Below are 26,171 nucleotides of genomic sequence, written 5' to 3'. Positions count from 1 at the left end.
GCTGATCAGGAGAATCTCCATAAAACGTCATGTGGAATCACATAATTATTTTTCATAATAAGCAAAATAAAAGTCTACTATTACTCAACACTGGATTACAGAATTTTAAGAATCTCTTTGGTTTCCGTATCCACCTGCTTCCTGTGTATTGAATACGTTCATTTCTGTGAGTGGCAAACTTTGAAGAGATAACAAGGCGTGGAACTTGGGAGTGCCAAGGTGTATTGCATACAAACATGGTGATCTTTGCCGAGTCCTGTGTCTGACAGCTTTTGGTAACCTTACCAATTCAAAGGTATTTTACTTGCGTGCAAGTTTAACTACTTGAGTGTACCTGTGTTGGATTTGTCAGGTATCTCGAGGTTGCGATATTTCTTGTCTACCTGCCATGACCTTCCTGAGGAACTTTATGAACTCAGATGGAGAAAGTCATCCAAATCATTTACAAATCAGGACTGCATTCTCACTAAACCTCTCAATTTGAGTGTTGTGGAACTTGTCCATGTTCCTGCCACTTCTGAAAGGGTGTTGAAATCAAATTGTAATAGGCAGTACTTACTAAATGGTTAGAAGGTTGGCAAGCCATTCTATTGTGGAGTTGGTGCACGAGGCACAAAAGTTTGTTGTTGTTGGTTTTTTGTGTGTTGTTCTTTTTAAATACAATATGTAAAATCACCTGAGCAGTGTTAAAATGTCATCAAAATCTGTTTGTTAATTCTTCAGAGTGCTTGGCAAGTGCCTTCTCTTTAGTGTTTCAAGATGCCTTTGTGGGTATGCGATGTGATGCAGCCTTTCTGATTACTTTGAGAGTTGGTGCCTAAGGATAACAGGGAGAGGTAGCCCTTTTAGAAGTCCTGGAGTGGCGTGAGCAGTTTAGTATCTGAACCTAGCATGCCTATTGGTACGGTTTCCATTCCTTTGAGACATCCAGATCATTGCTTCTGCCATGGTTTTGGACTGACTCTTGTATTTTGAAAACCTTTAAAAATGACTGGGATACTTTCGTACCAAGCGTTCAGCATAGAAACCACTGAAGTACTCTTTCTGAGTTTTGTGACATCTTCAAGTTCATTCCTTAAATTTTCTTGGATTTCCAGCTTAGCCTGTCTTCTGATCTTGCTCTTTTTCCTCTACCTCCTGTCTTGTGGTGTAAAGTTACCAAACTTAGGGGAGATATAACAGAAAGGTCCAACACTTTCTGCTGATACTCAGCTGTGTAAAACTGTGCCGAGTAGGCAGATTCCTGTTAAGTAATGGCTCACTGGACAAGTCAAGGGGTTTCCTGACTCTGCCTGTGTTAAGAGATACACAGAACTGCAGTTCAGTGTTCATCTGCTTTCAGTGCTGCTCCCTTGCTGGAGCTCCAACATACTAGCCAAAATTGAGAAGTTAGCCTCCATTTGCTTAAAATTCCTAGAGCACTCTTCTGTGGTTGGGGAACTGTATGCAATGGGAGAGTGAGTCACATGGAGAAATACTGCAGGAAGAACAGGCAATTACCTTTTACTAATTGAAGTTTATAAAGCTTCTGTTTGTGCCAGTGCAGATACTGCCTGCCTTGACTAAGAAGTTTTTTTTATAACTCTAAAGCAGTGAGTTTAATACTTGGGACAACTGCTTATTACAGTGGAATTTGCACGTTCAGTGGGTACGTAAGGGCTGTGTAGTGTTCATGCAGAGGCCAGGGTCAATCTTAAAGAGCAGGGCTACTCTAAATCTCTTAAAATTTGCAGATAGCAGGTGGAAGAGTGGTAAGAAAATATGCTAACTTAAAGCAACTGCTAAAGCTCCCACATTTTTTTGAATGAATTATGGGCATAGTTAGCCAGTGATTAACTTAACAATTTTGCCACTACTACCACTATAATCAATCTAGTTTTGTTTTTTGTTCATAAAGAATTATCTGAATTTGGAGTGTTTTTGTTCTCTGTTCTTACAAAGGTCCCTACAACTAGAAAGTTTCCTAGAAATCTGTCACCTTGGTTTTCTGAAACTGGTCATAAGCTGCTAGCTTGCTTTTGAATTATCTGGATGTTAATATATGTTCAATATCTTCTTATGAAGTAGGAAAAATCTTTAAAAGGTGGTAATGTTTTTTAGGATACAGTAGCAATTTGAACAACAAGGTTGCAAACCACACATTTTCATAGAACTTCTTAGTGTGTTGCAACCGGTGTCCTCTTTCCAAAATACTTCCCTTGTTCCTTTACCGTAGTATGAATCCCTTTAATATATTTAACCTTGCAGTAACTCTCAGACAGGAAAATGCTTTTGTTTCCGCTTTATTCCTGGGATTTTGCCATACAGATGTTTAGGTGTCCTGCTGATATTCACAAGAGGAAGCCTATGGTGAAGAGGAGAGTGAAAGCCTGGTCTCTGGAGACTGGTCATAGTTCCTTGTTACTTTTTTTTTTTTTAATTTCTCCCCTCTTTGCCCCCTCAGCTTGTCTTTTCCTGCACCCAGTAAAATATTCAGTTAAATACTTTAAATTATCAACATTTCATTTCCCAACCAGTAGTGTTTTTTTTCTTCTAGAAGTCTAGTGAATATATGGGCACAAAGTACAGGTATATCTAGTTTTCATCAATAATGAGACTTCTTCATGTCTGGTGTGCATGTGAGATAGGTCGGGTTTTGCTTACTTGAATAAACTGGGATGTAATGGAATCCCAGAGCTCTGGGGTATTTATCTGTGGGCTGTGGAAACTGTGCCCTGAAGCACTACTCAGTCCTGTAGGTGCAGCACAGAGATGTGGAAGACTACTTGATAAGCCTTCATGGAAATAGTTAATTCTATAGATTAAGCCCTCAGTACCTCAGCATAATTTACCAGGGTTTGTTTTTCTTTCTGGATTTACAGAGATATGAAAAATGCTGTAATTGGAAACAACAAACAAAAAGCCAACTTGATTGTTTTGGGAGCAGTTCCAAGGTATGTCCTTTGCTACTCTCCTTTTCACTGATTCACAACAGGTCTGGAATAATGATCCTTAGATCACAGGCACTATTTTGTTTTAACTTTGATTGTAGTTGACTGCATACTTTCTTTAATGTAACTGAGACAGACTTGAAATATCTGTTAAAGTCATATACTATAGAACAGGCTGTTGAGTAATGCTTTTAATTTAGACTTCCATATAATTCTCTAAAGTAGTCTTCGTGATTTTTATTAAACTTTATCAGTTGAGGAATGAAGTCTAATTTCTGACATTGATATTAATGATGGATGAAAGTGATTGTGTTTTAATAATGTTCTTCAGCCCATGGCCTGGTGAGTTCACAAATGAAAATGTGTAAGGTTATGTTAAAAATATAATTTAAAAATATTGAAAAATATCTGAGATAATTTGCTTGTCTTCTCCACCTGCTTCAGAGGATTAAAAACCATTGATCATAGTTTGTTGCTGAATTACTGCTTCAGCTCATGTTATTTTCTGCATCCTGATTCCACTAGTACAAATTTAACAGGTAACTTTAGCTACTGGATTGCTCACTATGGCTATCATTTCACCCATCTTCTCCTCCAGCTTTCTTTCAGCCACAATTTGCAGCAATGGGGAAGGAAAGCATTGAGCACTGCATTACTTGTGCTTAAAGTGTGGGACCCACCTATGATCTTTTAGCTTAAATGGTAACTAGGTCCCAAACTGTCCTGCCTGAGAGAGCTTCTTCTGGCTTGTCAAAAAAGGCATTTTATTTGCAGGGAATATCTTCTAATTCACAGATTGAGTTTGTGTCAAGGCTAGCCCTTTAAATTCACTAGGAGTTAGCTGTGAGGAACTCCCCACTACAAAACCTGCAGAATTATCTTCCATTTTAACCAAATATCAACAGGTGAAGAGAAGACTTCATATGAGACGAAAAGATCAAAGTGGACATCTGTTGAAGATCATGCAAAGTTTAAGGAATTTTTTTCAGCAACAGGCCTTAAGCGATTTTTGTGACTACCATTGGTTCTTGTGTTCCCATTTTAAAAGCAACAGAAGATCTCCAACGTCCAAATCTAGAATCTGCCTGTTCTTAAATTTTGTAGGACTTCATGTTCCTTCAATTACCCTGCTTTCTGCTGTTACTTGTTCTGTGCCCAGTAATGAAAATGCATGTTCTTTTCCTGTCGTTAATGCCTTCTGGCTGTCCAAGTAAATTATATGGTTAACTTATAACTGCAAATAAATGACTGGGTTTGGAAAATCTTAAAAGATAAACTGTCATGCTTGTCCTCACTTCAGTACTCTCAAATGAGAGGAAATCTAATGTCAAGGCTTTTCACACTAGAGGTGTAGGTGAAGGTAAATTGGCTGGGATATTGTGAGAAAAGACAATGCTCACTGGCTAAAACTTAAGTGGCATCATCTACCCACAGGTGCCTTTCTGAAGGCTTTAGAATTTCCTCAAGATGTTGCAGACAGACTTAAATAGTTTATACACCATTTGGATTTGAGAACTCCTCCTGTTCTCTCTAACAAGGTGGTGGGAATTCACTGTTGTTTTTGACATGCCTTCTAATTCATTAAATAGCTGCTGAAGCTGTTATGAGTACTGGAACCTTTGGAATTCCAGTCTGCACAGTCAAACCTTTCCCCAATAAGAATAGGAGTAAGCAAGCTAGCATTCTTTGTTTTAAGTCTCCTCTGCAAAGTTAACAAAAGGAGAACAGATTTCTTTTCACAGAGTTAGATTGCAGTCTCCCGAGGGAAGTTGATTCTTTTCTATAATGGCGTGGGGATTGTTAGAATTCTGCTGCTGCTTTGTCCTGTGGTGCAACTTCTTGTTTACCCATTTCTTGCTTCTCTCTGCTTCCCCAAGTATTCCTTCAGCAAGCTTTCCAAAGAGACCCTTTAGTCCCAAAGAACCCCTTCAGATTTCTATCACTTAGTGGAAAAGAAAACAGCGTGTTCACATATTAGAACAGACTCATATGAGGTTTGGAAACAAGTCTAGGAAGTATCTTTTGTTTGAAATTAGGCCAAATACTACCGGTATGTCTGAAGTATCCTCATTATTTTAAAATATTAGGCTGCTACTTGGTTGGAAAAATGCACAGGCCTTTGAAGATCTCCATACAGGAAGAAAATGCTGGGGAATAATGGCTGAATCACTGTCATTTCTAGGTTAGTGGCCCCCTGAGTCCATGAGCTGACTGCTTAGTGGTATCATCTGTAGAAAGGAAGATATAGATATACCTTAATTTTTTTTTGTCCCTTTGAAATTCAGTCTGACCTATGGTCACTTCTGGACCATTTGTGGGTGCTAAGAAAAACAAAGTCAGTTGAAGAAAGCTTGCAGAATTGCCATGACTGGATGTAAGAACTACGAAGCGTTAAGAACTGTACAAATGTGTACAAAAGCATGGTCCTAGATGTTAAGCATATAAATGTAGCCAGCCTGTATGTTTCTTAAGAAACAATTTTCTATATCCTTTCCTCTCTACAGGATGAGAACCGTTCCTTTACATTCTCATGAAATGCTGGCACCACTGTCAGGACTGCAGAAATTTTACATTTTCAAACTCTGACTTTTTAGTAGCAGTCCCAGAAAATAACATTTCTAAAGTACAGGGTTGGGGGAAAGGTATTTTAATGCCATAATAAGTTATTTCAGTGGTGGGCTGACTTAAAACAAAAGTCAGCCTTGGCCTAAAAGTGGTTTACTACTAGTACTGTCCTTCAATTTTCTAGTGTGGGTTTTTTTCTCTTCTACCCCACGTAAGTGCTAGCAGAGAATGGGGAAGTCTGTACTAATTACTGGTGTGCTCCTTCACTTGACAGTTTTGTAAGAACAAATAGTGCAGCTCTTGTGCCTATCAGCATGTCAGACACCTCTTCAGAGTCCAAGTTCAGTATTTAAAGCTTTTTGTCACTTGCTCTTGCCTCCTAAATCTTAAAAAGGAAAATGATTGAGTCCTCATTTCAAATGGGATAAATTGTTCATTTCTAACTCATCTTCATAGGACTTTTGACTTAACAAAACAATGTTCATTTAGTAGCAGTTAGTCTGTAGTGCTGCTGGCTTCCTATCCTCTGAGTTGTAATTGAATCCTCTATTGTAAAGTCCACCAGAAAGGGGCTCGAAAAATGTATGCTGTGGAGTCCAGGCTGACAATCATATTGTCATCATATTCATTGCCACTTAATGACACCTAAGGCACAGCGGAACTAAAGACTCTCATTCAAGTGGTTACCAGGACTGCCCAGATATCTTGCCATTCCTTGCCATAACTACAGAAGCTAAGTAGTCTTTCCCTCCCCACTCTGCAGTACCTTGTGGCTTCCTTTATACAGTTCCCTACAAACTCCACATCAGCTATGTTTTAAGGCCACTGAATTAGTGGGTAGGTTACGTTCTGTTGTAGGCAAAAGTTATGCTCTTAAGCTCTTTCTGAATTCTGCAGTCAACAGTCTAAAGTCTCTGGCTTACAGAGATGGAATTGGAAAAGAAAAACATTCAGTGAAATGAACATGTGAGTTCTTTAACTCTGCTTTGCAACTCTGTGGACCACTTTCCGTACCCTGAAAGATACGGCATTCAGTGGTTTGTAATCCAGTCAAAAGCTGAGCCCTTCAAGCCTTTGACACATTTCTTCTCTTCCCCTTCCTTCGTCTGGTGGATGGCAGAGTGTAGAGAAGGCAGTGTTAAATTCCAGTCATCACAGCATAACTTTGTCTTCCTGTACATTGTGGTTACCTGCTAAAGCTCTGACCTGTGCTATTTTGTCAAAAATGTTAGCTGAATCAAGTTACTGCTTATATAATCATTACTGAGAGTTTAATACTTAAAGTCTAATCCACTTCAGATCTAGTTTTTCATTAAGAGCTTCAGTTATTCCTCTGCTCCAAAATGAATACAGAGTTTTTAAAATCAAATCTTAAACCAAGACCTTTAACATAAACACTAAGTCATTCTTGTCACTTCCCATAACTTCCAGCTGATTGTTCTCCAGAGTCTTAAGGCATAAAGTCAGTTGTTTGGAGCTGTAACTTGGTGGTGTACTTCTTCCCAAAGCTGAAGGTCTATCTCTAGGTAGGTGCATTTCAGAGAACTTAATATAGTTAATTTTCACCTTTCCCCAAGTCTTTTATTAGGGATTCTGTTTAACTGTTGGGGAGTTTTTTTAATTTTTTTTTTTTTTATATTTCTTTGGAGCACATTTTAAATGACATGTAGAAAAGCTGATAAACTTTTATCCATTCCATCATTTGACATTTGAGTTCTGCGAAGCACACTGTTAGGTTGTCTGTGGAAGTGAAAACTTGTAAGAATTTGTTGGGGTTTTAACTTGTTTCTAGGGCCATGGACACCCATGAAATGTTATGTTTTAATTTATTGTTAAACATAATCAAATTCCTTCAGGCAGTGTTCTTATAGAGTTTGCCAGAAAATAAGACTGCTGCTTTGACAACTGTGTAACTACTAATAAGATGAGAAGATACGTTTATTAACTGTAAGGTTCTGTTACATCCTGAAGTCTGTCAGCTAAGGAAAAGGATTTTATATAGACTAGTGTCTACATTAAACATCAGAAAAGTATCTGTAAAGAAGAGTTTAGTGTGCAGTATGGGCTGGCAAATACTGGAAAAATTAAAACTGACATACTGATAAGTACGTAGAGGAATTTGCATATCTGTGATAGTGTTTGAAACGTTTGAGTGGTGTTCCTTTTGTTTTGAGGTTTAAAAAGAAAACTTAGGCAGGATGGCTTTGTGTATCCTGATCAATTCTTTTTTTAAATGCATAGTATTACAAATGCGTAGATGACCCATGGTGTTGATACTTGATCCTGCATGGAGCTTAGCAGAAGAGCACCCTTATGTATTGAATGCTTTCATCCTGGGATGCTGGCTGTTGTGAGAGCAGTTGCAGGACTGCAGGGTGAAAAACCACTCTGTTGCTTTCAGCTTTTCTTGGAGTTGTTGTCAAATTATGTCAAATAATGTTCTTAGTTAAAGAATTCATTCAGTGTTTAAGTAAAAGATAGTCAACACATGTCCTACACTTGGGTATTTAGGAATAATGGGCTTGTGCATATAGCAAGCACAACTTTATAGTTTAACACCAAGAAAGTTTGTCTGTTAGTTTGTGTCCTGGGAAACTTGGCCTCATGGCTGCAGTATCGAGCAACCTGCTCTAGCTGATCCTGCTTTGAGCAGTGGGTTGTACTAGATGACCTCCAGGGATCCTTTCCAACATGATCTGTTCTGTGCCTCTGTAATCTTATTTATTGAAGAACTGCCTTTATATGTCTAGTGTTTTCTTGGGGTGATTCTTGAATTCAGGGACTCCCTCTAGAAGTTCTTTTAATTCGTGCCTCTTATAATGCTACTCCTGAAGGACAGGCTATCCTTTAACTGTAGGAATGCAAGTATTTGCTTGAGAGAACCATCTCCTGTACAGACAAAGTATTAACACTTGCCTGAGTATTCTGCTCTGAATCCATCGTTAGCTATTATAAGGAAACACTCCCTTATGAGTGAGGGTAGGGTTTCAATGAAAGTCTTAATTCCTTGATTTATAACTTCATATGCTGAAATTATGCAGGAAAGATGTATTTGTGCAACTATACGTTGTGCTTGGTTCATGGGGTCATGCGAGTCTCTTTAGTTACTGGCTGGTTAGGATTAGACATAGTAGTATTGAACCCAGTGCTATCCCAAAATGGGTTTAGACAGAGGTTCTCTAAACCACTTCTGGAGGTGTGCACTGATCCATGGACCTGATACTGAATTTTGGCAAAGGAGCAGCACAGTAATGGATTAGGAGTTAACTTGCATAGATCTGACATGACTTTTTCTTCTTGTATCTGGGGCAGTAAAGCCATTGGACTATTTCAGAGAACAAACTTAGCCATCAGTTTTCACTACAGTCTAAGACTAGGTTAATAGGCAGATGTGATTAGGTTTAGCAATGACAGCAGATTTTTTTTTTTTTTTTTTAATATTTTCTAGTTTCTAATCTTAAGGTAGCCACCAGAAAAGAGTTCTTTTGTGAAAGTTCTGGTATTGTGAAGTGGCAAGGGCCAATGAATGGTGGAAATTGGTATTAGAAATATTTAACCTCTATGTGGTTTTTTTCTCTTACTATTTGAGTGATGGTATATGATATCTGCTGTTGACTATTTTTGTATCTGATGGTTTATTTTCTCAGTTTCTTTGTTAAATAATTTAGAAAAGGTAAAAAATTCTTAGTAGCTGGGAATTATTTTTCTTGATAAAGGATGAAGAATATTGCAGGGTTGCCAGTTCTGATGAGTCATACAAACACAGGAGTCAGACAGTATTAAAAATATGAAGACCTGCACTTTTGGGGGGATTTCTAGATTCATCACATGTGCTTTACTGTGAGGAAAAGAGAGCAGCCAGTTCCTTTCATGACATGGAAGGAGGGAGAAGAAACCTCATCATGGAGGACCTACCCCTTTTATGGAAAGGAGACTGCAACTGCTTTTCATCTAATTTGTCTGTGCAACACCATTTGTTAAAGAGGGAATAAAACCTGAACCATTCTTAAGCGTGAGGGGATGAAGATGCCTGCAGTCGCTCCTGCAGACATGTGAGGAAGGATTCATAGTTTGAGGCCTAGAGAAGGAGTTACTGTAGAAATGTTAGTGAAGTGACTGACAGGAAGCTAGCAATGTTATTGTTTGTTTTTTGTGTTTTGGGTGATAAACCGGACTTTGATATGCCAGATAACCTGTCTTAGTATGCGTGATAGGATCTTTGTTCCTAACAGGAATGAACAGTGTTAAGAAATCAAGCTGGGAGGAACAAAAAAAAGGCATAAATAATTTAAGCTCCTAAAAATGTCTGCCAATTTTGAGTATCAGATTTGGATGTTCTGACATTTTTTCCTGAACTTTAAATACTTAACCAATAAAGGGATCAAAGTCTTTTTTTAGGACAGAAAAATGGCATTTTACAAAGGGCTAGGAATCTATTAAAGTTTCTCTTGGTCAGTTGATATTCTGGGGGAACAAAAATGTTTTAAAACTGGAAACCAATTTTTCCAAAGAAGAGTTGGTTTGATGGTTGTAAGAAAGTCATAGGTCTGTCAGCATTCATTGTATGAACTGTTTCGGCACAAGATGTCTCTTAACTGCAGAGAAAGTGTGTTCTGTATCTCTTCTCCAGAAGAGAGACCTGGTGTGCTTAGTGATGCACAAAATTATGATCTTCTTAACTTCTTGTGTCTTTTATAAAGTAATTTTTGGCAAGATCATGTCCAGAGCCAGAAAATACTAGGTTCTAATCAAGTTCCCATCTCCAGTTTGCCTCCAGTGTTGGTACCTTTTCAACTTGGTCTGTTTCAGCAGGAAACCATTTGGATACACAACACAAACATGAGATGGAGCTGGTGGGGGGTTTATTCCTTAGAGAAGGGTTTCTGAATATGCAACATGCTAGCACCTTGTTGTCCTGATGCTACCTTCCATTTTCTGATGAGGTGATGACTTGGGTTCAAGTGGGCCTTCAAGCATCATGCCTCTGTTTTGAGCTTTTTCCTTTATTTTTGCAGGCGTCTTTCTTCTCTGAATTAGTATTTCTGGAGTAATCTTGTTCCCAGTCCCTCGGTGCCCAGTAGCAACTCCTTTCTTGACTTCCTTCATCTGAAAACTTTTGGTAGAAGTGCAGCTTTTGTGGCTTGCATCTCCTCTTTCTGTTGCCTTGGGATTAGGACTTTGTCACACCTATTAAAATGCCTTTGGTGGCTCTGATGCAGACAGTGTATGTAAAGGTGCAGGTGAAAAGCCAAACTGATTTAACAGGTCTTTTCTTCTGACAGAGGGTTATCTCACAGAACCACCCCTCTATGCTTCTTATTGTATCCCACTACCACTTCTGGTGTTGATGTTTGTGTGACTGCACAGAAAACTGCTTCAGCTCAATAATCACAGAAAAACGAACTTTCACAAAAAAAGCAAGTATTTTTCTGCTGAGTTAAAAAAAATGGACAGATGACCACGGACATAGGAGAGAGCAAGACTGCCCCATAGTAGTAGAGAAATTGTGTACATCTGTGCCTGGCAGTGCTGAAAGGCTGCTGTTGGTGACAATGTGATGAATCTCCACCAATGGAAGTATTGAAAGCTAAGACAGACAGTGACTTCAAGTGATTTAATGATTGATGATCCTGCCTTGGAGCAAGGTCAGCGACTAAAGGACCTGTCAAGATTCCTTACAGCTCTGGTTCTGTGATCCTCAGTTCCCACCTAATTAACCTGCTGAATGCGCAGAAGTTGTAAGGTGACCAGATCAACTTGTACTTCATGACCACTGCTGGTGGTGTTAATAAGAAGTATGCTAGTTATCAGTTATGCACATGTTTTGGAACATTAATGATCCCTGGCATGTTACCAGCTTTCTTTTAAGAACTCAGATGGTACATTTGGACATAGTATTACTAGGTCTGTCGTGCACATTCATGAGGTATTGTGAACATCCGCACGAGGGCAAGGCACAGTTGTTTCCTGATGCCTCGTTTTGTTCTTGGCTGCGCTTTGCATTGGGATTTTCTGTGTCATGAACCCCACAGGGTAGGGATCTGTTCCCAGACCTAGCCGTTGGCGCACTTAGGTGAAGGAGCTTCATCTGCGATGCTTGTATTTTTAAAGGCTTCCTTTGCTCTACAGAGGTGAAAGGGCTGGAGAGCAGAGGCCCTAATAGGCCTCCTGTGGTTGTCCTTGTTTATTTCTTCAAAGCAAGTCAGGAGTCATGGCCTGTTTACATCATTATACATCTCTGTGAGGAATAACCCTCACCATGAGGGTTATGTATAACTGGAACAAGGTATTCTTCTCACCCACCTATGAAGTAAGTGTGAGTCAAGGTAAATATTTTCAGTCAGCAGAATTGTATTAGAGCTGGTTTTGTTTAAAACCTGTGCAACCCTCTATCTCTGAAGTGCCTTTTCTGTTAGCAAAAAGGAAGTTGTAAATATAAGCTGTACTTCTAAGGACACCTTTTAAATTGTGTATTTTTATTAGAATCTTAAGTTTAACTTTAAAAACATCATGTAAAAGGTAGCTTTATGAAATCTCATGGTTCTGAAGGATCTGTAAGAGTCAAATCTGTAAAAAAAAAAAAAAAATTCAAAAACATTCTTGACATCCTCTTTCATGGGCAGATACTGAATGTCAGGTGGGGATATCAAACGGAGTGGGAATACAGTGTAGCCATTTTGTACACAATTTTGAAAATGCGGGTGAATGGGAAATCAGACATAGCTTAATTTTTGCTTTAAGGTTGCTTAGCATCCTCAGACAAAAACCTTTTAAAATTGGTTTGTCTAAATGAACAATAGTTTTTCAGATGTTGGTCATAGGCTGTCTGATTCACTGATGAAAAAATATTTCCACACAGGAGTTTCTGGAAGACTTAGAATAAAGTTTGCATGTTGGTGGTTTATAAAGGCAAATGGAATAAACAGTTCATCGATGAATTTACAAGACATCAGTCTTGAGCAAAGTGGTAAGATGTTTGAAATGTGACTGAATGAAGATGTTACTTTATATAAGGCCTATTAACACATTTCTTGTAAACAAAAAGCTCGTATGATCTCAAAAACAGTCTTTGATGAAGGCAGCTGACCTAGTCCTATAAAATATTTGAGCCTGTCTCATGCTTTAAAATAAAACTAAACTGAATTGGTATAATTCACTGTGTAAGTTAAAAAAGCTTTGAGTGTTGTTAGTGTAAATTTACCTTCATAGGGCTTCAGGGGTTTTGTGTTGATCCCACACAGTATAAGTGGCTGTGAAGAAAGGATGTATTTATTTTTTGCTAAATGGCTTGTGGAGTGCTCTTAGAGGGGAAAAAATAGCTTGTACAGACTGCAGATTTGACAGTGCAAGTGCACTTGGATGTGAGCTTTTTTATCTAGTAACAAAAAAGAGAGGCCATGCTGCAGCAACCTCAGTATCCTTCAAGTTACTCTAAAAGTGCGTGCATGTGAACAACTTTAGAGAGCTGGTAGCACCTTGGGGTAAGAACTAGGAGGAAGGCTAGCAGAGCATTATATGCTGAATGAAAGTATTCATGTTATAAAAAGGTGAATCAGGCTGCATTGGCTCAATGTAGAGAAGCAAGAGTTCTTTGCAAATGAAACTGATCATTAAAGAAAAGAGTGAGGAAAAACTTGATCATAGTTCTTGTTTACTCTTACATTAAAAATGTTTTTTTTTAATTCAGACCTCTTAGAGCTCAGTAGATATTGTAATACTCCAGCATTGGATTTAGTTAAGTGAGCAATAATCAGATGGGATGCAAGTTATGTGATGTCTATAGAGCAAATCATGGAACATTAATGTAAGTGAAGATGTCTAAGCGTTAGAATAAATTACTAGAGCTGTAAGCTGAGACTTGTTTTGTTCCTAAAGGGGAAGCTTTCTTTGCAGCTTACTTCCCTACTACTTGCAGCACTATAATACTGTAGAAGTAGAAGGGTGTTTTTCCTCTGTAATCCACGTGTCAGGGGAGTGTTTGTGTTCCCGTCTCCTTTAAGTCGACCTTTCAGTAGTTGGAAGGTTTTCAATAGCATAACTTAAAAGCTGAGTCCTACCATCACATTTTTAGACTTGGCTTTTTTAAAAAACTAACAGATTCTATTTGCTTTGTATGAAACTCTTCAGAAGCAGTTATCTTTGCTTTGTAGGTTTTTTTAGCTTGGTAGTAGAGTTAGCGCAGGCCCCTTGGATCCAACTTTTGGCAATTTTGAATTACTTGTCACTTCCAGAAGGGAGGCTGTGACATACCGGTTTAGAATACCTATCTTTGGCTAATAGTCAAAAAAATCACTCGTATTTTTAAGTCCTCTCGTGTAAGAAGCCATAACTACGTAATTTGTTACTTCAAATACTTTACAGAAATTATTCTGTACATTTTTAAAATGGTACTTAGTACTTGCTTTGGGAAATTCTATGGCCAGTGATTGCTTCCTGTTATGCCGAAAAGTAATGTTTAAAAAACTTTAAAGTGAGCATTTTTGTGTGTTATCCTATTTTGTTTGCTCTATTTTTATACTTTAATTCAGTTCACAGTTTGGGATTGATGCTCATGGGGACTTCCCATGTGTTCAGAGGTCAACCTCTATGCATGCATTAACTTTTTATTCAGTATTCTGTAAGCCAACAGTAAATAATGTGCCTCAGTAGTACCTTCATCTGTATATTCATTGCATATGTTTCCATGGTATAGTTGTTGGGCCCTCTCGCAATGGTCTGGAAGACAATCATCTTCCAAAGTAGAATACGAAATCATGAGCATTTCAGCAAATAGTGCATTCACTTGTTTTGTGGGGGGACTAGTAATAAATATTCTGATAATCATGATTGAATTAAAGCTCTTATTTCTTCATATACTTTCATCAAAGGTATCTTAAGATTCATGGTACTATAACTAAAACTGTTACCCTGAGCTCTTCTTCCGCACGCCTGTTTACGTGGCTTGATCAAGTGCTGAAAACGTTCTTTTACTAACAGTGAGTTTCATCTCCTTCCCAGGTATTTTAAGAACAATAGAGATTTTTGTGACAACTTGTAAGTGGGATGGGATGTCAGAGAGTAAATTTCTGTTATTTTTAGCTAACTTAGGTCTGTGTTCAGGCAAGCTTGATGAGGTCTAAATCATGCAAGTCTGTCTGATAATGCACAACTCTGATGCACCACACCCATCTCAGTCTTCAAAAGGAAGGGAAATGTGAACAGTGTATATTCCTTGTTAAGCTGCGGTAGTTACCATTTGTTCAGCAGCTGCTTTCCTTGAAAGTTTTCTACATAATCTATGTAGAATATTGCATGGTTTTCTGTCCTGGTTTCAGCCAGGATAGAGCTGGTTTTCCTCACAGAAGCTAGTGTGAAACTGTGTTTTGGATTTGGGATGAGGAACTGTTGATAATGTGCTGATGTTTTGGGTTGTTGCTGAGCCGTCAAGGACAGTCCAGCTTCTTGTGCTGGCCTGCCAGCGAGCAGGCTGGGGGTGCACGGGGAGCTGGGAGGGGACACAGCCGGGACAGCTGACCCAGACTGGCCAAAGAGATATTCCCTACCATACGACGTCATGCCCAGTACATAAACTGGAGTTGGCCGGGGGGGCGGAAATCGCTGCTCGGGGACGGGCTGTCGATCACGGGGTGGTGAGCAATTTCTGTATTGGGCATCACTTGTTCTTATACATTCCTTTGTTGGTATTATCATTATTGTTCCCTTCTTTCTTTCTGTCCTATTAAACCGTGTTTATCTCAACCCACGAGGTTTTTCCTAATTCTCTCCCCCGTCCCGCTGTGGGAGGGAGAGTGAGCGAGCGGCTGCGTGGTGCTTAGTTGCCGGCTGGGGCTAAACCACGACATTTTCCTAAATGAACAACTGATAGGGATTCAAAATACATCATGCCTCCAGCTGACCTTATTTTTGGTTTCTAGGCATAGTTGTTTGTGGAGTTCATTGAAGTATTTCTCTGGATGGATTTACTGTCCTACCTCATTTAGATATGATTGCCTGGATACCGTTACTGACATCTGAGAAAGGGCTTTAATCAGTTGATTGCTCTTAGAAATGCAGGGACAAATGGAAGAAATTGTATTCTATATAAACATTAGAGGAAAATATCTTAGGGAAGCCTTCTAGAAGCTTGAAAAAGTCCAAATGTTGTGCTTTAAACTACTTAGCATCAAACTTTGGATTAATGTTCATGAAGATGTTGCAAGATCTTTCCATTAGCTTTATTTCATTTCCTGCCTCATTGTAATGAGCTTGAAGACTGAGCCAACAAGAACATTAGCACCTTTTTGCTGTTTTAGAGTATCTGTTCTGTGCTTGTGGTATCTCCTGAAGCTCTCAGGCTCTACAAAAGTGATTTATGGTGATTCTAGCAAAACCTCCCTCCAGTATTTTTCCAGGTTTAGTAGAAGTTGAATGGCTGGCTGATAAGGTATAAGGCTGGAGATACGGGATCCGGGTTAAGCAGGGACATCGTGTTCTTGAATGTGGACTTGAATGTGAATAGAACACGTACGTTACTAACTTTTTTTTCTAAATTTCCCAAACCCAAATTATGACTTCCCTTTTGTCCTCTGCATGCACATGCTATTTTTCTACCTTTTTATCCTTTTAATATTACCACATGGGAGGAATGTGTTACAAACATCTTTGCTGAATTTGTTTATGCTAGACCCTGAAAACAACAAGCCAGCCCAGGATGGGCATTAGTGTGCCATCACTGCGTTTCTTGTACAATAGAAGGGTGTGGTCTTTATGTTTAACAGTAGTTTATTAATGCACAGTTTCATCTTGATCAGTTATATGGGTTCTCCTCACTTGAAACGTTTCGTAGTTTTATAGTTTGTCATTTAACTACTTAATTTTCAATGTTAGTTGGTGTCAGTTCTGTCTTTTAAAGAAAGAAATTGAAAATGTTATAATATGGATGTCTAGTTCTGTGGAAAACACAATCTGTAACACAAGCATTTTTTAAAGATCATGGGAAGGATATTATTAATATTTAAAAAACTTACTGTATGTAAAATTTGAACTTAAATTTTCATCTTCACTAATTATAAAGCTTAGTTAAGGATTTCTATTTTAAACACATAGAAAGACTTATATAGTCAGCGTATTTCAATTTTCACTCCTCAGCATTAACATAGCTGTAACTTCTGCTCCAAGTTTGGAGTGTTAATGGGAAAGAAAATATCAATTATCTTCTTTGGAAGAGAACAACCACTAGAATTTAGGGTGCTTTTAGATTTTGTAGAAATTCCTTTAAAAAACAACAAGCATTTTAGGACATCACCGAACATTTCTGGACATGAGAAACAGATTATTTATACAAGTCCTTAATAACCAGAGAAGGCTATTGGTGCAATCTGTACAAGGAATCACAGAATCATAAATGGTTTGGGTTGGAAGGGACCTGAAAGATCATCTAGTTCCAACCCCCCTGCCATGGGCAGGGACACCTTCCGCGAGACCAGGTTGCTCAAAGCGCCACCCAGCCCGGCCTTGAACACTTCCGGGGTTGGGGCATCCACAGCTTCTCTGGGCAACCTGTTCCAGTGCCTCACCACCCTTAGAGTGAAGAATGTCTTCCTTGGGTCTAATCTAAATTTGCCCTCTTTCAGTTTAAAGCCACGGCCCCTTGTCCTATCACTACATGCCCTTGTAAAAAGTCCCTCTCCAGCTTCCTTGTAGGCCCCCCTCGGGTAACTGACAGGCCACAATAAGGTCACCATGGAGCCTTCTCTTCTCCAGGCTGAACAACCCCAACTCCCTGAGCCTGGCTTCATCAGAGAGGTGCTCCAGCCCTCTGATCATCTTCATGGCCCTCCTCTGGACCCACTCCCAACAGGTCCATGTCCTTCTTACGCTGGGGGCCCCAGAGCTGAATGCAGTACTCCAGGTGGGTCTCACAAGGGCGAGAATCATCTCTCAACCTGCTGGCCACAATTCTTTTGATGCAGCCCAGGATATGGTTGGCTTTCTGGGCTACATGCATGCATTGCTGGGTCATGTTGAGCTTCTCATCAGCCAGCACCCCCAAGTCCTTCTCAGGGCTGCTCTCAATCCATTCCCTACCAGCCTATATTTGTGCTTGGGATTGCCCTGACACATGTGCAGGACTCTGCACATGGAAGGTGCATCTCAGAGCAGGTTTTCAGGACTTCATAGTGAAAACAGAAGGAAATATTCTTGCATTTCTAAATTGACATCTAGGTTATTGCAAGCTCTTTTTTTAAAAGGTGACTGTTACTGACATTTTAAAGTTAGTAATTAGATCCATATTTACGAACACTTAGATCAGAGGAGTCTCCTAGTACTCCCCTGACTGACTCAAACTCTGTCTGACAGGCTTCTTGAATGACTTGCTAAGCTTGTTAGAAAATAATCAGTGAAAGGATTGGTTTAGTCTTGATTCTTGTTTTGGGGGGTTTGTCTTGGGTGGGTAGGGGGCTTGGGGATCTTAAATCATCTAATCTAGGTTTTTCTCTAACACTACTCTTTTGGATAATTCTGAAATGAAGCAGAGCATATCTCCAAGTTAGTAGTGGTCAGTAATAGTGAGGCCTTTCTCACAGGAAGGGGACAGATGCTAATGGCCAGCTGGCCCCAGTTCTTTGCCCCAGCACTCTGAAACATATTTCCCAGCTTGGTCCCTAAAAACTAACCCAACTCAAAGCATGCTGCAGAAACACTTGTCTTGGACTATGGCTGAGGATTTAGGGAAAATGGAGCCTTTTATTCCCACTTTGGAAGTTGTTTTATGTTGCTTGATGACACGTATGTTCTGTACACGCTGAATGAAACTACGTGAGTCAGATTTATGTTCCTGCATCATAAATAGACCTGCTTACTGCCGTGCAGGTATGGATGAGCCTGGGTATGTCTTTACCAATATGATCACTGAAGGGGTCTAACACATTTGAAGGAGCAGACTGAGAAAGCATAGTGAAAACAGTAGGAGTCAAGTGCCTTAAGTGTCAGTAAAATTACTATAGCATATTCTGTATCATTTAAAAGAATTGTAAAAAGCAACTTTTAATAAACCATTTGTGCCTGCAGCCAAATCGTTTTGGTAACAGGCTTAAAACTTTTTATTCTTTACTCCTTGTGCAGAGATAAAAGACTGTGTGTATGTTGTTGCTGATTGCTGTTCTTGACTAGTCTGGGTGGTTCTCAGTATGTTTTCTAAATTGTCAACTCTTTAAATCGCTCAGCTTGCTTTGTAAGTACAGAGGTTGGGGGAGAAGTTTAAAGTTTGCTGTGAAATAAATTGATACAGATTATAGAAGATATATAACTGTTTCTAGCAACATTACAAAATAGAGTATTTGCAACAAAGGAGTTGCAAATAGAATATATTGAGAACTGCTCTGCAACCTTAGCTTACGAAATGTATCTGTGCAAGTTAGGAGCGTTGAGAAAAGTCAAGTCTTTGGTGTCAAAATAAGAGCTGTACAGGTTACTGCAGTAAATGAATTCATCTTTTGATCTGCTCATGGCAATTTCTGTCAAATTATTTTCTATGATAAGGGATTTTTCTTGGCAATTAGTGAATGTCAATTACAGTTAGAACGGTAGATGAGATTGCACTTTCCATGTAGTAGCTCAGTGTCCGTAAAAGCATCTTTTCAAGGATGAATTTTAGCCAGGATCACTCAGTGAAGCTTCTGCTTCCTGTCTATCCTTACCTGATCTAGAAGACAAAGAACAAAAAGAGCTGTCTGTGAAGAAGTAGTAGTCATGCAAGGTTATTCTGTCCCATTCCTATTGGAAGTGGAATGATTTTTTTCCTTTTGTGATGATTTTGCATAACATTGGTTTTGTATTTTGCTTCCTTTGTAGTCTTTCAGATACAGCACTAATCTTTACCTTGAACATAGCGCAGCTGATACTTCAAAGAATACAGTACCAGAATTTGTAGCTTTAGAAACATGTAATTTAATTGCCTGAAGTATAATTTTTGTTCCTTTTCTAGAAACCAATAATACAGCTGTGGGTAATTTTGAGTTTGCACAAATTATGTGAGATATGCTTTTGTGGAACAACTGATTATCTGAGCCTTTTTTACATATCTTGCTCTATCAATATTAAAGGGACCTGCAGTAAAATGAAGAACAAGCAGCAGATCATCTCCACTGAGCCATGTGGACAGTCTGGGCCAAAGTGTCGGGACTGATAGCTGGTTGCTGTAAGAAGTCAGAAGTATTATACAAATTAAAGGATAATATGTATGCAATACCAAATTGATGTAAATTAGTCAGGAATAGATTTATACAAGAAATTAGAAGAGGTTTCTAAATATCATGAATAAATGGCCTTTCAGATAAAACAGGTAAGCAGGGACAAGGAACCTGGATGCCTTTGAGTTTGTGGAAGGAGTGGATTAAAGAAAACAGCAATGATTCTGGAAATCTGTGCTGTTTGGAATTTATACCAGTCTGAGCCATTGAATCTGAAAGAAGTTGAAAGGAGAAAAGCTACCTGCTTTTGGGGTTGCTTGCATCTCACACAGTAATTTTGTGCCACATTTCAACTGTTTTCTTTGTGCTCAAGAAGAAATTATATTTAATCTCCATAGTATGTGTGTGTGTGTTTGAGCTTTTTTCCATTGTGAGATTAGCTATATTTCAAAAAGGGTACACGTGTGCTTTGAGTGATACTAGCGTACCTCTGCTTTCTGGCTGCTGTCAAACCTGCGTTTAGAGCAAAGCAGATTCCTAGCAGATTCGCAGTCAGAAAACTTTTCATCCAAATAAGTTGTTCAGGAATACTGGGAGATTATTTTGCTGTTTTCCTTCTCCAAGAGCTTGGTAAATTATCTGCTTCCTGGGATAGTCTGAATTTTACGTAATGAACATGTTGCTTTTAGGTATTGAAGAGACCTTTTGATCTCATAGTTTTCTTCCAATGACGTGCCGTAGTTATGTCTGTTGGCCTTTTACTTTAGGTTTCAAATGTAGGGGATTCTAAGAAGGAATTTCTGCCTTACGTAAGTGAGAAACATTTGGAGTGTGTGTTAAAGGTATTCCTCTGTGTTACTGTCTGTTGTGGGTCTGATTGCACTTCCCTTGGTGGCCTTTTCCAGTCCCATGTACCTAAACTGCATTTAGCTACTGTGTTTCCAGTTATTTTTTCCCTTGCCTTTGATTTAGGAAGTCAGCTTTTGGGGCATTTTGTTCAGGAGTTTGTTTACCCGAGTAACTATGTCTGTCCCCACTACATCAGGGGACCAGGTGCTGGCTTTTGTCTCCTTTTTGCTCCTGGAGAAGACTTCCCTATATTTCCTGGCTTTAGGAGAGACCTTTTCAAACTATGTTTGAACAGAGTAGTGTGTTACTAAATTTAGAATATTTCTATCTTAACTTAGTGAATCTAGAAAAGTGACTCTGTATGTTGCATATACAGAGAGAATTGTATCTCAGTGTCCAAGTTACCTTACCTGTTATAGTTTTCTCAGACTTCTGTGTGATGTGGGAGCCCTTAGTTAAACAGTTTTCATCTTATGCTTATAAACCATATGAATCTTAAAGTGATTATCTTCTGTGCTGATGCAAGGTAGGAATCTGGTTGCAATCTGGGCTCTTCCTGTGGCTGAAGTTTAGACTGAAAGTGTTCAATGACCTCTGCTGTTGTTCAGATGCTACTGGTGTGATCTAAAATATGTTCAAAGGGCTTCCCAGGTATCTTGATACTGTATAAAGAATGCAAATTGATTGAGACCCAAGGTACGCATTTTGTAAGATGTGTTTTAGGCTTGAAGTGATCTTGTTTAGCTACAATTCAGCTGCCTTCCTGCACATAAAACTTTTCCAGGCTTTCTTTATGTTTATATATGATCATTTCTCAGTGTTCAAAACTCTGATTACTCTCAGCCCCCGTGCTTGTGCTTGATGATGGAATTATTTTGCAACTGTGACCCAGAAGAGATCACTGCCAAAGATAACAATCATCACGATAGCGGTAGCCGTGTCCCCTAGGTGCTAGGGGAGATGCATGAGGTTCTCTTTCCCATTGACGTCAAACTGCAGACTCGTTTCCTTTAATTGAAATTTGGGATCTTCCTGATATCCTGAAAGACCTCATCCCGGATATTGTGGCACTGCCTTTTTAGAAAAAATGGTGTGGTATCTTTCTACCATATAGTAGCACGTAAAACCTGTGTATGTTCTTTACGAATAAAGTGTTCATCTTACTCTTCTGTTGAGTCTTCATCTTTGTATTAAGGAATTCATCTTCTTTACATAGGATTCAGATTTTTGTTTTACTAGACTTAAAGTGCTGTTCTGTCTGAATTTTCCTCTAAAAGTCATTCTGTTTCCAGGTTGCTGTATTTACTTCAGCAAGAAACCTCCAGCACAGAACTGAGAACAGAATGCGCAGTGGTCCTCGGAAGCCTTGCAATGGGTACAGAGAATAATGTCAAATCCCTCCTAGACTGCCATATTATCCCAGCCTTATTGCAAGGTACTTTTTCCTTAATGGATCTATACTAGTAAATGTTCCTAAACTACTCAAATAAGCAAAGATAATGAAACTGAATAGTAGCTTTTTTTTCTATATATGTAGGATTACTGTCGCCAGATTTGAAGTTTATTGAAGGTTGCCTGCGATGTCTCCGTACCATTTTCATCAGCCCTGTAACTCCAGAGGATCTACTATACACAGTAAGTTGTAAGCAGATTATTATGTCCTTTTAAAACCTACAGGGTTAGTGGGAGTGAAAGGTTATATTGTCTGTGGTAGTAATGAGGACTTGTTTGACCAGCAAGGTTAGCATTTGTCACCTACGTTTAAGGCATCTGGCTCACCTAGCATTTACAGCAATATTTGATATGAGATGGTCAACACTGATAAAGAAAAAACCTGAAATTTTCAGGCTTGTGTGCAATCTTAAGGAGTAAAAACTGTCTCTAAATTGTATTTACAGATACCAGTATCATAGCTATATTGGCAAAAGTTAGTTTCTGAAACTTAAAATTTTATCTGACCCTGTCTTCCCACACCTGATGTGAGGGTGCTTGCTTAGTTTTTGCACTTCATGTGGAATAGTTTCATGTCCAAAATTTCTTTGCTTTTAGTTAATATACGTGTGGTTTACATTTAACTGACAGGAGGGTAGAAAATGTCCTCCACCATTGCTGTATTCTTGAGTTCAGCTTGGAGCGTGCGAGCAATAAGGCTGTTGGTGCTGACCTTGCTAAGGTGACTGGGCAAAGCCATTGATGTGGAGCCCTATCCGAAGGCAGTGCCATCTCTTGGCAGTGTAGACACAAAAGGCCTTGCCTAAACTCAGTCACTGTCTCTTACTTGGAAGGAAAGGAAAGAAGGATTTGTATTCGTCCCTCTTCTTTTGTCTCAGTGTAAGGGGTGAAGCAGGCTGTGGCCTGAAAACTGTACTGTTCAAGCAATCTTTTTCTGATGGAAAAAGGGTGGCATTGCCCCAGTCTGCTGGCTGGAAGTCACCGAGCAAGTCCAGCTTCTGAGGGTAACTGGGAGTCCACAGTGCTAACCACTCTGGTCCCACCACTCATAAGGGATTGCTGAGGAAGTCTTGATGCTTGTAGAGAAGGGCACAGCTGGCCTTTGTTTCGTACTTTCTGTATGGTCCAGGGGTCTCGGTCATTACCAGACACAAATTCTGTGTGGTGCTAGTCTTCAACAGATTTTCTACATAATTTTTATCTAGTCTATTTGTTATGCAGTGCTGTAACGTCTGTTTTGTTCGCTATTCCTTTTTTAATGATTCCTTACATTTTCATTCCAGAGTGGCAATAAGTATGTAACTTTGTTGTTTTCCATGGACTCAATTTTACCATACATGTATCCTGAATTTCATCTTCAAATTAGTCCATCTCATGAAGTCTCTCTGCAGCTCTTCACAGCTTAGCCTGGTATTTAGTCTGTGTAGATAATCAGCCAGCTTTGTCCTCCACTGTTTACTGCCTTTTTTTCCCAGTTGATTTTTGATTGTTCAGCAAGGAAACCCTCAGAGCAGATTGTATGTGTGGCCACTGAAGGCACCTCTCCCGAGTGATGTGAGAGTTTCCTCTTTGTGTCTCTGTTCCTTCCTTTGACTCCACTTCATGCTCCCACATTCCCCCAAGTGGGCCTCTAAGAGTTGGTAATTGCAGGGGCACCTGCTTCCGGCTCTCAGCATCCAAAGTCAGGGCTTAAGATCATCGTCTCCATTAACAATCCGTCCTCTGCCTGGGGATTGGTGCTCAATAGAGACCATTAATTGCTCCTTATTTGGGGGAGAGATTTGATATCTTGAAGGGAGAGTAAGTGGAATAGTATGTACAGAAATGTGAAAGAACCAGTATTAGCATATAAATTACCACTAACATTGTGGGAACAATGTGCTTAAGATCCTGTATTTTCTGTTATCATCCTTTGCTTTCTCTGCTGCACAACGGCGACATCGGAACTCTGCCATCCCACTCCTTATTCAGGGAAATGTGATTTCCCTTAATTAACCATAGCTACAGGAAGCTATCTTCTGGTGAGGGTGCCCTTGTTCTTTAGTTTCAACTGTGTAATACCCATTTTCCAATCTCCCATTCCAGCTGGACAAATGAAAGTTAAATATTTTATGGCTGTGCTTAAGGTCTGCATAGGATTTCTGCAAATCAGCTTCTTTTTTGTTTCTCTTGTGGGAATACTCAAACTCATGCTTTGAAAGGTGATGAATGAAATCGTTTGAAAAGAGGAGACATTTTTCCTATCTCTTGGAAGGTATAGCCACAACCCCAACTGCTGCAAGCTGTGTTTCGCAAGGCAGCAGTTGAGAAGTTGCCTTTGCAATTAAGGAAGTAATTCTGGGCCTCATCAACGCTTTATGGCGAACACTCTGCTTTTCTGACATTGAGCATAACAGTAAGAACTTAAAGTTCTTGTTTAGCCTCCCTGCTTCCTCTTTGTTTCTGATCACAACAGCTCCGGGGAGACTGCCACCATTTGCAGATAGCCTCAGATCTTGAATGAATGAAATTCAGCAGCCTCTGAATTCTGAATCCTCCGAGTTCTGCCTTTAACAGGTCCTATTTTGAAACGTAAGAGACTGTTTGTCAATGGCTTTTCACTCTTGTCGAGCAGTTCTGGAGAAGACTTCTCCCGAGTTGTATCTAAGATAGCAACTTTCCCCAGATTTTCTTTGCTGTTTGACTGCGTGTAGGATGCTGTCTCTCAAACTTTGGCCAAAACTATTTTCAAGACCAGATATTGTGACTTAGCTCAATGTCTCCAAGGATGTTATAGTCACTCTAGAGGTTTCAGAGAACCTCTCGCTTAAGATCCAGGATACCCAAGTGCTTTAAAGCGAGCTGCTAAAAGGGCCTTGAAAATATCTCTTGCTGTTTGTAATAGATTTGGGAACCAAATCAAAAAGCACATCATCCACAGTAACTTGAACATGTCTTCCAGCAGAAATGCTAGGTGTCAGAAACTACATCTTTCCTCTTGAACCTTTCCTTCTAGACAGGAATTTGAAGAATAAACTGCTGGCAGTTTTGAGCAATTATGTTCAGTTCCAAAGACGAAGCAGTTCTTTGGAGGTGGAAACATTTGGGCTGTTTCCTGTAGGAACTTAGGACCTGTCCTGAGAAAATGTGAAGACCCTTCCATATGTGTGTGGAGCTGAATGAACACGGAGCTCTCAGAAAGGCCAGGCTTTTAGTGTCTGATGCTGAGATCTTACAGCAAGCTTGCTGCAGAACAGTAAGCTGTATCCAGACCTGCTGTAAACGCACCTTCACTGGAAGGGAGCAGGCTTTGGTGCTGAGACCAATTTAGTGACCATCCAGCAAATGGAAATGAGGAATGATACAGAGTCCCAGGCTAAGAGATCTGTTGAGATGCAGATACACATGTAGACTTTTTTTTAATTGTAAGATTGTATTTGGAGGTGTTTTGTACATCTGAACTAGCCAGCTCAGTATAGGTAGGTGTGTTTTGGTTCACTGAATAAATTCAAGCACGAAGTCAAATCCAGTTTGACTGATAGCCTGTTGCTTCAGCTCTTGCTATTCTATTTAAAACAAAAAGAATGGATTCGGTGGAAAGGGTCCAGACCATGAAGGCATTCTTCCTGTTACCTTACAGATGTTCTCAGTGATGATCCCATTTCCCTTCCCAGATAGAATTTTATTCAGAAATTGCTAGCTGTGGCTGCTATGCTGGCCATGGAGGAAGAGATGGGTAGCAGGTACATTCTCTGCTGTGAATGAGTCTGTCCTTAGAGGAAGCTTGGAGAATGAACACACTGCAGCAGGGTGAGTTTCTCCGTGCTGTTGAGACAATGAGGAATGAAGTTAGTGTCAGAAATCTCACTTTTTCCAGCTTACATGAGCTAGTAATGTTAAGTGAAATGCGTTCCTCCTTGCTGTTCGGATTCGAGATGGAAAACCTAATGTCACCTGGTGATTGACCAGACTTGATGAAGGAGAGGAGTACTAATTGAGAAGACAAGGCTAGCAGGGTGGAGCAGGATATGTTACACTGATTAACAGCCAGGTATTCAACGAGCAATGAAACCACACTGCAAAGTGTACACGTGTTCCACCATGGCTCAGTGATACGCAGCTACTAAAGGAGGAATCTAGGTCACCTTCTAATGCCTTACTCCTTTAATTCCTCCTGTTTGTGATGGCCAAGCCCATGCAGAAAGGCTAAATGTTCTCTAATCTG

The 26,171-nt window shown here is 39.6% G+C and overlaps 1 protein-coding gene across 3 annotated transcripts in view; it reads left to right on the top strand.

The window, feature by feature from the left end:
- ARMC8 (armadillo repeat containing 8) overlaps positions 1-26,171 on the top strand; it is a gene marked incomplete at both ends in the record, with an annotated part of 80,277 nt that overhangs the window by 13,760 nt on the left and 40,346 nt on the right. For all 3 annotated transcript variants that reach the window (XM_082003769.1, XM_082003770.1, XM_082003768.1), the window contains 3 exons: positions 2,862-2,933; positions 21,808-21,950; positions 22,053-22,150. In XM_082003769.1, coding sequence (XP_081859895.1) covers positions 2,862-2,933; positions 21,808-21,950; positions 22,053-22,150 — 313 coding nt within the window. The remainder of the gene's footprint in view (positions 1-2,861; positions 2,934-21,807; positions 21,951-22,052; positions 22,151-26,171) is intronic.

This window comes from Phaethon aethereus (assembly GCF_964289735.1).
Source record: "Phaethon aethereus genome assembly, chromosome: 9".
Taxonomy (NCBI): Eukaryota; Metazoa; Chordata; class Aves; order Phaethontiformes; family Phaethontidae; genus Phaethon; species Phaethon aethereus.
The sequence above is the reverse complement of the archived record's forward strand: the minus strand, read 5'-3'. Positions and strand labels throughout refer to the sequence as shown.